The 13,821-nt window shown below is 39.0% G+C and overlaps 1 protein-coding gene across 3 annotated transcripts in view; it reads left to right on the forward strand.

Moving 5' to 3' along the window:
• LOC110969113 (disco-interacting protein 2 homolog C-like) overlaps positions 1 to 13,821 on the forward strand; it is an 88,871-nt gene that overhangs the window by 30,312 nt on the left and 44,738 nt on the right. For all 3 annotated transcript variants that reach the window (XM_051940150.1, XM_051940151.1, XM_051940152.1), the window contains 10 exons: positions 1,204 to 1,326; positions 3,052 to 3,198; positions 5,159 to 5,278; positions 7,132 to 7,329; positions 8,785 to 8,876; positions 10,245 to 10,355; positions 11,255 to 11,378; positions 12,129 to 12,238; positions 13,535 to 13,637; positions 13,719 to 13,783. In XM_051940150.1, coding sequence (XP_051796110.1) covers positions 1,204 to 1,326; positions 3,052 to 3,198; positions 5,159 to 5,278; positions 7,132 to 7,329; positions 8,785 to 8,876; positions 10,245 to 10,355; positions 11,255 to 11,378; positions 12,129 to 12,238; positions 13,535 to 13,637; positions 13,719 to 13,783 — 1,193 coding nt within the window. The remainder of the gene's footprint in view (positions 1 to 1,203; positions 1,327 to 3,051; positions 3,199 to 5,158; positions 5,279 to 7,131; positions 7,330 to 8,784; positions 8,877 to 10,244; positions 10,356 to 11,254; positions 11,379 to 12,128; positions 12,239 to 13,534; positions 13,638 to 13,718; positions 13,784 to 13,821) is intronic.

The raw sequence follows: 13,821 nt of genomic DNA on the forward strand, positions 1-13,821 counted from the left end.
AACTACATAAAGAGTAAACAAGAATATTAACAGTAAAATAAAGTTAGTAACAATAATAATAAAAGCAATAATAATAATAGTCTCAGTTGAAAGACTATTTGGTTTGTAAAATGTCAGAAAAGTGTAAAAAATGTCTTATATTCCCAGATTTTTCTGACCAGCTATCATATTTACAATATTGGAGATCATTTCAGTCTTGTATTGATTTTAAAGCGGAAAAAGACTTAAAAAATGAACTCTGATGTTAGGCTTAAAGTTAACAGTTTAATTTGAAAATGTAGCATAAAAATAAATATAGCGTGTTTTATATGCAATTTAAAGCAGTTTTCTTATTTTCAGCAAAGGTATACATATTAAAAGCAGCTGTTAGCGGCCCTTCACAATAAAAGTTGACATAATTATATGTTAATTTCACCACAGGAGACCTGAAAATAATATATAAAAATATGTGCATATGTCAGAATATCACAAAAAAATTCTAAATACCCTGCATCTGTTTTATAAACGAAGGTTTTGGCTTGAACACAAGAACACAAGAAGGTCCATTTAGTGGCAGTTCTGGAGCTTTTGATCAACTGTTATGTTCACCAAAAGATGTGCGGACGCGACGGACAGGAGCTTGTTGAAACGCTCACAGATGTGCTTTTCCGTTGTAGAGAGACTCAATCGTGTTCTTGAATCCACGGAACACTATGGATTAACAACAGAACAAGTCATTTCATAAAAATTAGAAAAAAAGACATTATTATAAAAAAGAAGCATTAAAAAAATGCCTCCAGGGTTTAATGGTGCAAAGTGGCTAATCAGTTTTAATTAAACTAATTATCAATCGACTTTTCTGTCTCCTGGGAGGTGAGAGGCCACACTGAATACGAAAAAAATGTATAATTTAATTGATTTTAGATTTATGAATGTTGATGCCTGTTTCCTACACTCAGCTAAAATATGCAGTACTTTACACATTAGCACATTGAATGCATTAACTCTATGTTTTTCATGCTGATACTTGCAGTTTCACACTTGGTTTCTCAGTAATATCCTCAGTTTAATTCTTATTTTTACGCTTTTTCTACAGTTTAGTTCATTTTCTCAGATTAGCATTGTCCATTTTAGCACCGTTGCTTCATTTCTGCACATTTAAGCGTTTTCTTGTTAGCTTTAGCCCTGCAGGTCCTTATATGCAGTGCTGTGTTGTGCGTCCAGGTATCGGCCACCTGTCCCTGAAGAGGAAGGGAGCTCTGAGTGTCGCCGAGAACGGAGGATCTCTGCGACGGTCCTGCGAGTTTGGATCCGACATGTTGTGGCCGCCGCCGCTGGAGTCGGACGGTAAGTAGAAGCTAAAATAGCACCCGTCAAAGAGTCTCTGCAGGTCGAGGAACTGTCTTAATCAAGCTCAAATCTCAGCTGAGGGCAGCTTTTAAGTCTTGGAATAAAAGGACGCTTAGTATTTTTATTGATTTTAGAGGAGCATTCAATGAGAGATCGATCAGAGATCTGATTTAAGTTGTCTGTTTAATGCTGGATCTGAGAAACCCTTTTGAAACTGCACGCTCTGGTAATACATGGTATAATAAAACGGCTGTATTTGCAGATATTTTAACTAAACAAGCAGATTTAATATATAAATTTGACACTTTTAGTCATCCTTTACTGAACAGAGTTTTGCGTCAGGAACCGGTTTGATTCTTGCTGTCTATTTCTAACCAAATTTCACTGCATATAATTTAAAAAAACAGTTCAAACTACTGTAAGTCTACAGCATTAGTAATAAGCTGCTTTTATTGTCTCTTGATGTACTTATCTTAATAAATAGTGAATCTAGCATTATTCTTGATGATTGATTAGCAGCTTAACAGCACAAACTGTGTAGCTTTTTCATAAAAATCACCTTAATTTTGTAAATGAAGTTACGAAACGCTTCTCAAGGACGCTTCTATCAGCTCTAAATTTATCCTGCTTTCTGCTTTATCCTGTTTGTTTTCTCCATAAAAAACAATGAAAGTGATAGAACAGTGAAATGTTAAGAAAACAGAGAAGAATAGCTGGAGACAAGCTGCTTATTTAACCAGGAAATTAGCTTCTTTCGTTGCAGCTAACGGCTAACCTAGAAGACAAGAACGCATCACCCAGAAACAGTCTGGAAAACAATAATTAATTAAAATCTGGACCTCAATAAAAATAGAAGTAACAGATCAGTGAAATATTAAGAAAACAGAGAAGAATAGCTGGAGACAAGCTGGTTATTTAACCAGGAACTTAGCTTCTCTCGTTGCAGCTAAGGCTGTGCTAACGGCTAACGGCTAACCTAGAAGACAAGAACACATCACCCAGAAACAGTCTGGAAATTAATAATTAATTAAAATCTGGACCTCAATAAAAATAGAAGTAACAGATCAGGGAAATATTAAGAAAACAGAGAATAACTGGAGACAAGCTGCTTATTTAACCAGGAAATTAGCTTCTTTCGTTGCTGCTAAGGCTGTGCTAACGGCTAACGGCTAACCTAGAAGGCAACAAGGCATCACCCAGAAACAGAGTCTGGAAAACAATAATTAATTAAAATCTGGACCTTAATAAAAATAGAAGTAACAGATCAGTGAAATATTAAGAAAATAGAGGAGAACAGCAGGAAACAAACTCAGTCGATAAACTAAGCAGAGCGTCCTAATTTATTCACTCCTATTTCTATTTTACATTATCAGTTATAATCAGCTTATTAATGAAGAAGCCTAGTTATGAATGAGTGGTTCTCTGCTATCACATGCTGTTAAAACATTGCATTTATTGCTCCAAATATCAGTTATTGATAGATCTTGATCACCATTAATCCCATAAAACCCAATCAGTGGATCTCTAATAGGCGTCAGAGCCTCACTGACTCCTGTGTTTGTCGTGACCCAGACTAACCAGGCGGCTAAACGGCCATCACGGCGTGTCTAATTGAGCGTGGTGGCTCTAATAAGGATAAAGGTGAACCATGAGTCACCGCTGGCTGATTTCTGGTCTCTCTCCGCCTCACTTTCTTCTATTTCTTCTTCCCCCTGCCTTCAGAAAACCACTCGGCCCCTCCGGATGTGACGGGGTACTCGTCGGACTCGTCCCACTCCCACACCGAGCGTCACCACATGGCCAACATGGGAACGATTGCCAGGAACACGCAGAAGTACGGCAACGCAGAGCGCATGGAGACCGGCGACGGTAGGAGTCATCGAACGCACCTCCAGGCTGTAGCCGAGAAAAGACGGCGGGGATAAAAATAGCAACTCTTTAATCAGGAAGTGAGCTCAAATTGGACCAGCGCCTCAGAGAACTGGCCAATTACACAGTTTCTGGAGATGACGGTCCCCTGGACGAACAGATTGGGCTTTTTATTTTTACTGAGCACAGCTGACGGAGCACCTTTGTTCTTTCTCAGCACGATTCACAACCACAGTCACAGTGAGGAAGCTGAGAGCGCGACAGTCTGGTAGCAGCACAGAGAGAAAAGCACAACAAACGAGGCCTCTCAGTGATTTTCTACACAGTTTACAAGAGCAATCAAAAGAAATTAGGCTCGAAAAATCAAAAACGGCAATTCCCTTAAATTTAACCACCGACCCTGTGGTTGTGTCCGCACGTAGCGCTGGACAATTAGTCGATTTCAAACCCAAATATGGAAAAACGCAATCAGCAAGTTGCACAGACTGCAATTTAGGATTCATATTAAAGCAATTTTCCCTCTTTCCTGACACAAATGAGACACAAAAAGAGACAAAACATGAAAAGCAAGACTCAAATCGACACAAATGAGACAAGAAAAAACCATAACAGGACATAAAACAACACAAACAAGATGCAAAATGACAAAAATTAGACCAAAAATTGAAAAATGAGACATAAATTGAAAGAAACAAATGAGATAAGAAAAGACAAAACAAAACAGAAATCATTACAAACAAGATGCAAAATGGCAAAAATGAGACAACAAAAATTAAAAAAAGACATAAATCAACACAAATGAGACAAAAAAGACAAAACAACATAAACAAGGCACAAAACCACAAAAATTAGACGCAAAATGAGACATACATTGACACCGAAAGTCTAACCCTGATGGAATGAATTCATTGTGGATAACCATGAGAATATCTACACTACTTTTCAAAAAATTAATTCATTTTGTGTCTGGTTTTTGTCATGTTATGTCTCTTTTGTGTTGTTTTCTGTCACGTTTTTCCTTTTGTGTCTAATTTTTGTCCTTTTGTGACTCATTTTGTCATTTTGTGTCGCTTTCATGTCGTTTTTATATCTAGTTTTTGTCATTTTTTGTCTTATTTTTGTCATTTTATGTCTCATTTTTGTTATTTTGTGTCTCTTTTGTGTCGCTTTATGTCTAATTTTTGTCATTATGTGTCTTGTTCTTGTCATTTTTGCCTTGTTTTTGTCATTTTGTCTATCGTTTTTGTCATTTTTTGTCTTGTTTTTGTCATTTTATGTCGCGTTTTTGTCCTTTTGTGTCTCTTGTCGTTTTGTGTCTCATTTTTGACATTTTGTGTCTCGTTTTTGTGCATTTTGTTTCTCTTTTGTGTTGTTTTAAGTCATGTTTTTCTTTTTTGTGTCTCATTTTTGTCATTCTATGTCTTGTTTTTATCCTTTTGTGTCGTTTTATGTCTAGTTTTTGTCATTTTGTCTCACTGTTGTCATTTTGTGTGTCTTTTGTGTCTTGTTTTTGCAATTATGTTAGCATATGAATAAAAGTGTGAAAAATAGTTTGGGCGACCCCAAACTTTTGAGCGGTAGTATAAGAAAGCAACGAACATGCTCCTGGTGCTTCTTCCGCTCTGAAAGCTGCTGTTTCTTCTGCTGATGGTAGCTGCAGGCCCACTTTTTATTACAATGAGCTTAAAAAATCCCACCTGTACACTTGCAGGTGGTCGTAAAAACACGTGTCACTGGACTAATGAGGGCTACTGTTTGCTCATGCTCCGTGCACGTGACCATGACCATGACGCGATCCGTGCACGTGCAACACCAGCAGAGCTTTTTGATTCCGTAACGTAGAACCCAGCGCAACAACCTGCAGTGGTCTAGCTTCAGCAGCAGCAGAACTTTCCCTGACACTACAGGTTTGTCGGTGCTGTGATTGATTAGATTATTTCGATTCTTTTTTCTCCTGCAGGTGTTCCCGTCAGCAGTCGTGTGTCGGCGAAGATCCAGCAGCTGGTGAACACGCTGAAGCAGCCGCGCAGACCTCCGCTCCGAGAGTTCTTTGTCGATGACTTTGATGAGCTTCTGGAAGGTTGGAAACTGCACGGCAGTCTGTTGTTCTGCATCTCCATTGATAATATTTAAATTGCTTCCAAGTGGTTCATTGAACAGCCTCTGTGTTGAAAACATAGGAACAGCGTTTTAGTGTCCGTCACAGAGGTTTACAGCAGGGTCGACAAATGAATTAGAAATCATCTTTGTTAGCTGTGGTTTCATTCACTCAGGCTCATTACATAGTTTTGTTTGCACCGTCAGAACAGTCAAATTCTAAACAGTTTTGCTCTGTTTTTCCAAAATACAGTTAAAAAGTGTAAAAACTGATGCCTGCTGTAACGACTGACGGTGTGAAAAAAATTCACACAAAGTGACAAGATGCAGTCAACACAAGTGAGACACAAAATGAGACAAAACGACAAGAATGAGACGCAAAAGAAACAAAATGACAGAGGAGGAAACAACGTACATGAGATGAAGAGACAAAATGACAAATATGAGACACAAAATGACAAAAAATAGACACAAAATGACAAAAACAGGACATGAAATGACACAAATGAGACCCAAAATGACAAAAGATTTGACACAAAATGACATAAATGAGACAAAATTACAAAAACTGGACATGAAATGACACAAATGAGACTCAAAATGACAAAAAAAATTTGACACAAAATGACATAAATGAGACAAAATTACAAAAACTAGACATGAAATGACACAAATGAGACTCAAAATGACAAAAAAATTTGACACAAAATGACATAAATGAGACACAAAATTACAAAAACTAGACATGAAATGACACAAATGAGACTCAAAATGACAAGGGTTTGACACAAAATGACAAAAAATTTGACACTGAATTCCAAAAATGAGACCCAAAGTCACAAAAATAAGCCAAAAACTTGCAAAGGTTCCACATAAAATGGCAAAAATTAGACACAAAATGACAAAAATGAGACACAAAATGACAAAAATTGGACACTAAATGACAAAAACTAGACATGAAATGACACAAATTTTTGTTCTCTTACAGAATATGGTGCAAATGGTTATTTTTTTTGAGAAATATAATGAAATTTCCCACTTTTAAGCTCAGATTTGACTCATCTTCCTGACAGACGTCTGCATCACAAGTGATATTTTCAAGAGCTGTTCTGATAAATCTTTCCGTTTTTACAAATCCTGGTGTAATTTTGCTGATTTTTAACACACAACATGGATTTCAAGCCCACTGGGAGTATTTTTGGTGTTCAAAGTCCTCTCAAAAAGCTCCTGCTCTGTCTGAGAAGCACTGAAATGTATGCAAAGGTTGTTTTAACTGTGCCTAAAACTATGCAGACAGGAAAGGAAAACGTGTAGCTGGTGTTAATGACATGCGTCCACAGCTGTCTCATCATGTGAAATTCATCAGGCTGCAGCAGCACATGTGTTGTGGTTTCAAAGGAAATACAAACTCCAGGAATCCTGGGTTTCACAGATATCTGCAGGTCATCAGTGTGTTTGTGCAGCTGGTACCATCAGGGCATGTTTTCTGTCTTTTCCTATATTTTGGAGGTGTTTTCCAATGTGCTGTAAATATCTGTGGTTCGGTCTCCAGATGATGTGGAGCTCAAAGTCGATGTTGTGGTTTAAAACCTTTGCTTCGCTCGGGATCCATTTTTTATGACAGAAGCTTAGAGTTGAATCCTGTTAAATCCCCTCAGCCTCTCTGGTGTCAAAACCAAAAAAGAATCCGCTGAACAGTCTCAAACTTTGCACCTTTTTTTATGGCACATCTGTGTTAATAACAGCTTCAGCTAATTAATGAATGTGTTTAAAGTGTGATTACGGCTGCTAAATGTGCTGCTAAGCAAACATCTGTGACGGTTTTATCACCTCCAGTCCAGCAGCCCGACCCCAACCAGCCCCGACCTGAGGGGGCTGAGATGATGCCGGTCCGAGGGGAGGCTCTGGGGGTCGTCACCAACTGGCCTCCGTCCCTGGAGGCGGCGCTGCAACGCTGGGGAACCATCTCCCCTAAAGCACCCTGCCTCACCAGCCTGGACACGGCCGGGAAGCCGCTCTACGTCCTCACATACGGTAAGCAGCCACTCGGCATCACACATCAGTCTCATGAATGAGATAAAGAGATACAAAATGACAAAAATCAGACACAAAACGACAAGGAGGAGACACAAAATGACAAAAATACACAGAAAACGACATGAAATAGATAGAAAATGACAAAAATGAGACACAAAACGACACGGAGGAGACACAAAATGACAAAAATAGACAGAAAACGACATGAAATAGATACAAAATGACAAAAACGAGACACAAAACGACATGGAAGAGACACAAAATGGCAAAAATAGACACAACATGACACGGAAGAGACACAAAATGGCAAAAATAGACACAAAACGACACGGAAGAGACACAAAATGACAAAAATGAGACACAAAATGACACGGAAGAGAAACAAAATGACAAAAATGAGGCACTGAATGACACACAAGAGACACAAAGTGACAAAAACAAGATATAAAACATCAGAAATGAGACTTGTGATTTTGTCTCAAACATGATGCGCAGAAGGAAAAACACGTGACATAAAACAACTCAAAAAAGGCACAAAATGACAAAAGTTAGAAATTAAAGGACAAGAAAGAGACAAAAAAGGACAAAAAGGAGACATAAAATACCAAAAATGAGACACAAATGACACAAACTAGACATGGGAGGGCAAAAGTGAAACCTGAAATTACAAAAATGAGACACAAAATGACAAAAACAAGACCTAAAATGACAAAAATGAGACAAAATGACAAAGTGAGACACAAAATAACAAAAACAAGACCTTAAATGATACAAAAGAGACCGAAAAAGACAAAGACGAGACACAGGACAAAAACGTGACACAAAATGACAAAAATGATCCGCACAAGGACAAAAATGAGACATAAAATGACAAAAACAAGAGACAAAATGGCTAAAATGAGACACAAAGCGGCAAAAATGAGACACAAAGTGACAAAAACATGACAGAATGAGACAAACGAGACACAAAACAACAAAAATGAGACACAAAATGACAAAGACGAGACACAAAATGACAAAAATTAGATAAAAGGACAAAAAGGTGACATAAAAGGACACAAAACGGACACAAAATGACAAAAATTTGACATAAAACGACATGAAAGAGACAAAAACGAAACTGAGGTCAGATAAAACGCCGAGGTTGTTGTGTAGGTTTGGAGGATTAAAAGTAATACTTCAGATTTGTTGAATAAAACCGGAGTGCAGGAATGTTCCTCCTCCTCCCTGAACACCTGTCCACCACCTGTGCATCAGACGGCTCCTGCTCTTAACTAGAATCCATCCACACTTTCCCTCCTGGCTGCTGAAGACTCTTAAACGCCGTCCCTTTAGACGCCGTCTTTTCTTTTTCCTTCCCTTTTATCGACTTCGCGTCCTCAAAATAGAAGCCCACTGCCGTCCTCAGTGTGTCTCTCTCACACCTTCGTTTCCTGTTCCTCGTCCCTGCAGGGAAGCTCTGGTCTCGCAGCATCAAGCTTGCCTACAACATCCTCCACAAGCTGGGCAGCAAGCAGGAGCCCATGGTGCGACCGGGAGACCGGGTGAGTCACGCTAACCCACCACCACACCGTTTGTTCTGTGTCTGTGCCGTCCGTAGTGAATCAGCAGCAGTGGTTCTGGTTAATAAACGCATGTATTCAACCTGATATTTGGGGGAAGCAGGTGTTAAGGTGGGTTGTCCGTGAATCTCAAGGTCGCCGGTTCGATCGCCTGTGTGCCAAAGTGTCCTCCTTAAAAACTTTGTCGGGTTCTTTAAAGCCATGTTTGGCAGCTCACGTCTTCTTTTTTTGTATTTGGCAGAATAAATGTGAGCCTGTGTTGCTCATTTGAAGGATTAAAGTGTTATTTTTTTCATATTTGGTGTCACAAATTTGACTAATTTTCTCAACAAATGCAGCAACATTAACATCACGTTTTTATTGGGGAGACAATTCTACGTCTTTACATGGACTGATGTGAAACTCAAAGAGGCAAAACTACTAAAAAATCTGTGTTATATTCCAGTTTATTTTGAATTGTTACCTGTTGTACGTTCGTATAAGAGGTGTTTCTCTTTAACCCTCGTGCCCCATTTTAGTTTAAAAATGTGGGGAAAAATATATATTTTTACAGTCAAACTTCTGATGATGATTTTTAACATTTTTGGGAAATCTTTATACATTTTTTGGTGGGAAAAAAAGAAATGTTAATAATGTTTCTTGAGAGCATTCACACACAAAAAAATGTTTTTGTGAATGTTCTTAAAGAAAATAAAAGTTTTACTGATAATATATGTAGTCACTTTAGATATTTTTAGTATTTTTTGGAAGATTTCAACTCATTTCTTGAAAATATTTACAAGAATTTTCTTCTCATATTTGGAAGATTTTTTTTTTTTATAAATAAAACTTTTTAAGGAATTATTGGAATTTTCTTCCTGAAGGGTTTGCAAATTTTCAGCAATTTTGGGATTTTTTTTTGCTGAATTTTTGGATGTTTTTTTCAGACAAGGAAACAATATTTTTTGGTGCCCGTAAATGAGGACAACAGGAGGGTTAAAGAAATAAACTGAGGCAAAAAAAAGGGGCACAAATCGTTCAAAATTCAAGATTCCTTTAATGTAAATTTCCGCAGTATCTGCATACAAAGGGGGGGGCACGTAAAACAAAAAGTAAGAAAGAGTAGATATCTAAATATGACAGCAGGCTAAAGTCTTAACAGGTAAGAAAATTTTAAAAAATGTAAGAAATTAAGTGTTTGACGCTTAAAATGTCCCACCCAGCTCCTCTATTAATGCCTCCTCAAACAGGTAAATGCTGTAGAAACTTCACCAGAACTTGTGTTTTTCACTGTTTTTTTCCACTCTTTTTGTTCACAAACCGGACCCGTTCTAGTTTTCATCATTTCTGACTCGTCTCTCCGTCCTCTAGGTGGCGCTGGTGTTTCCCAACAACGACCCGGTGGCCTTCATGGTGGCCTTCTACGGCTGTCTGCTGGCCGAGGTGGTCCCGGTCCCCATCGAGGTGCCGCTCAGCCGCAAGGTAAAAACATCTCATCTTCGCCCGTGGCCGCAGCGCTCCGGTCCTTTTCCGTCGGCTCTGAATTTGACACTGAAGCCGTGTTGCTCAGGATTAGCTCCTCAGCGGGAGGTCAGGTGATTTGATTTCTGCACGGCGCTGCTGCTGTGTGGCGTTAATCCTCTGCGGTTCGGCCACATCTGTTTTTCACCTTCCTGCTGGGTTTCATTTCAGTCCCGTTACCGAGAGACTGCTGGAACAAAACAAAAAAAGATGTTTTGGCTCTTCGGTCTCAGCAGTTTGTGAGCAACAAGTATTTCTGAGAAAATAATCCTGTCTGAGGAGAAAAAAACACGTCTGACACGCGAGAAGCGGAGCCTTGAAATCAGAGGAAGAACCCTGTCATCACTTGGGCTGTTGATCTGTGACATTTCTCTGCCTGGAAGGAGCTTGTGGCTGAAAAATGAAAAAAAAGCCCGCTCTGCTTAATTTAGTTGTCTTTTTTTATTGTTTCTGCTTCGGTCCGTGGCGCCTCGGTGCGACTTTGCAGCGGCGTTGGCATGGTTACGCAGTGATTACTTGCTGCAGCAGAAAAATGCCTTTTCGCTGCACGTTGGTAGCCTCCGATGAACCCCTCCCCCCCCCCTCAGTTCTGCATCTGTGCTGCAGGATTTTCCATAAAATTTCAGTTTGAGCTGGTGAAGGAGCAGAAGCAGCAGCAAACGTCACCTCGCAGCGCTGCATGTGCACACAGGTCGTGATTTTAGCGCGTAAACGGCAAAATATCAAACAAAAAAACACACTCTGATCACTTCTAAGTTTGATTTTAAACAGATTTATTGAACAGAAGCGTCAGATAAAGGCACACATGATTTAGTTTCTCTCTATTTTCTGGTTTTAACACTTTCCATGTCGTCCAATAGGATGCCGGCAGCCAGCAGATTGGCTTCCTATTGGGCAGCTGTGGCGTTACCGTGGCGCTGACCAGTGACGCCTGCCATAAGGGTCTCCCCAAGAGCGCAACAGGAGAAATCCCACAGTTCAAAGGTGAGAGCTGGCATCATCAATCACAGCTGGCCTGATGTGGGGGAGGATCTGCACATAAAAGGGCTTTAATACAGAGCGAATAAATCAACCAGAGCTGCATTATTAGCTTTGTATTATTCACTGCTTCTCAATGGGGTCTTTGCTTTAAGATTTGACACAGAAAAGCTGCAAATTCAAGAAGCTAGAAGCAGCAGAAGATCAATAAATGAATGAATCCCAAGCTAAATAAATTGGAAAATAATGAATGGCTGAGTGAACAGTTTAACCCTCTAACCCCCCCGAGCAGCTTCTGAGGCTCTTTTTTTATTTCCTCCCGTCACATTTTTGCTCGCTGTGGGTTCATAAAGTCTTGGAAACAGATCTCAGAAATGTCTTTTTGTGCAGAATGTCGCACTCAGATTATTTGTTTTGCAAATGCTGAAAATTCAGATGAATTAATCGAAGCTTTTTGGTTGCACCGAGAAACGTTTTCTGACTCTGATAATTGGTGTCATTTCAGTTGTTTTTTTTTCAAGACAACTTGCCTTTCAAACTGGGTTAAGAAATGGTTTACTCTGTGAAGCTTCTTGTTTTGTGTTTGACTCTTTTACTTCAGGTGTCGACTATTATTCATAATTTGGGAATAGAAGGAACGCGTTGAGCTGCACATGAATGGAAGAGAATCTGCCTTTTCAGCTTCTTCAATTATTCACATCAGTTGTTGTTTCTGTTGTTTTCTCGACACCGTTCTGTCGCCGTCTCTACGTGCAGGTTGGCCGAAGCTGCTGTGGTTCGTAACCGAGTCGAAGCATCTCTCCAAACCTCCCAGAGACTGGTTCCCTCACATCAAGGACGCCAACAACGACACCGCTTATATAGAGGTGAGCTAGCAGGCTAACAGGCTAACTAGCTGCTGCACACGGTAAAGCAGTGGATCTAGATCAGGGGTGTCAGACTCATTTTAGTTCAGGTTCCACATTCAGTGGACCGGACCAGTAAAATCACAGCAAGATAAAATATAAATAACCACAACTTCAGATGTTTCCTTTGTTTTAGTGCAAAAAAGTGCAATTTGGAAAAAGTTCACATTTAAGAAACTGTCTTTTTACAAAACATTGTGAACAACCTGAGATTTCTTCAAAAAATTAAGTTCAATTTCAGCAACATTATGACTCAGTTTATCATTTACACATTACAACTTACAGATCATGAGTGTCTACAAAGGAACAAAACATTTAGTCACCTGGAAATGAACAATGTAGGGTTCTACTTTATGATCAGAACGACTAAAGTCAGACAAAAAGCAACAAAAACAGGAGAAAATATTGCAAAAAAAGACAAAAACAAGACACAAAACGACAGCAAAATGGACAAACAACACAAGTGAGACAAAAAGGAAACACAGAGCGACCAAAATTAGAAACAAAATTTTAAAAAAAATAAGACAAACGACAAGTCAGACAAAAACGAGACAAAAAACAACAAAAACGAGACAAAATATTACAAAAATGATACACAACACAACAAAAAAATGGACAAACGACACAAGCAAGACAAAAAAGAGACAAAACAATAAAAGAAAGAAACAAAATGACAAAAAAATAGACAAATGATGCAAGCGAGACAAAAAGGAAACATGACAAAAATCAAAACAAAATGACAAAAATTGCAAACAAAACTACAAAAACATGAGACAATCGACAAAAATCAGACAACAAAAGACAAAAAACATCAAAAACAGGACAAAACATTACAAAAATGAGACACAAAATGACAAAAGAACAATAATCAATCCAGTATTTTACTTTTTAGAGACATAACGTGCGATATATTTCTATTCAAGCCTTCTTCCTATTCCTATGATCCTACTGGCTTTAGAAGCTGCCTTTATTGTTGTTTTATAGCAATAGTATGTGTGAGTGTATGGAACTTCATTTTTAGGTGCTGCACAACAAATTCTGTTCTATAAATTTACATGAAGCTTTTTTTTATCAGAACATTAAACTTAAAAAAAACATCTGAGAACAAATTATTGAAAATAACAACAATCTTTTGCAGCTGTATCACACTCAGCAAGACCCTACACAGATAATTCACCATATTTAGAGTCAGAATGTGGTTATTTCACATTGAGAAATGGTTAGAAAAGGCGACTCATGTTGTTTTTGTCCCCTCAGTATAAAACCTGTAAGGACGGCAGCGTTCTGGGAGTCACTGTGACCCGGATCGCTCTGCTCACCCACTGCCAGGCGCTCACACAGTCCTGCAGCTACACCGAAGGTACGGTGGCAGTAAAATCCCTCACGGCTCCGTCTGTAGGTCATTTCTGAATAATTTAACTGTTTTTATCTCCGTCTGCAGCCGAGACCATAGTGAACGTCTTGGACTTTAAGAAGGACGTCGGCCTGTGGCACGGCATCCTGACGGTAAGTTTCACCTGAAGCAAGAGGGCGAAATCCAGTGT

The sequence above is a fragment of the Acanthochromis polyacanthus genome, chromosome 20 (genome assembly GCF_021347895.1).
Source record: "Acanthochromis polyacanthus isolate Apoly-LR-REF ecotype Palm Island chromosome 20, KAUST_Apoly_ChrSc, whole genome shotgun sequence".
In the NCBI taxonomy this organism is placed as follows: Eukaryota; Metazoa; Chordata; class Actinopteri; family Pomacentridae; genus Acanthochromis; species Acanthochromis polyacanthus.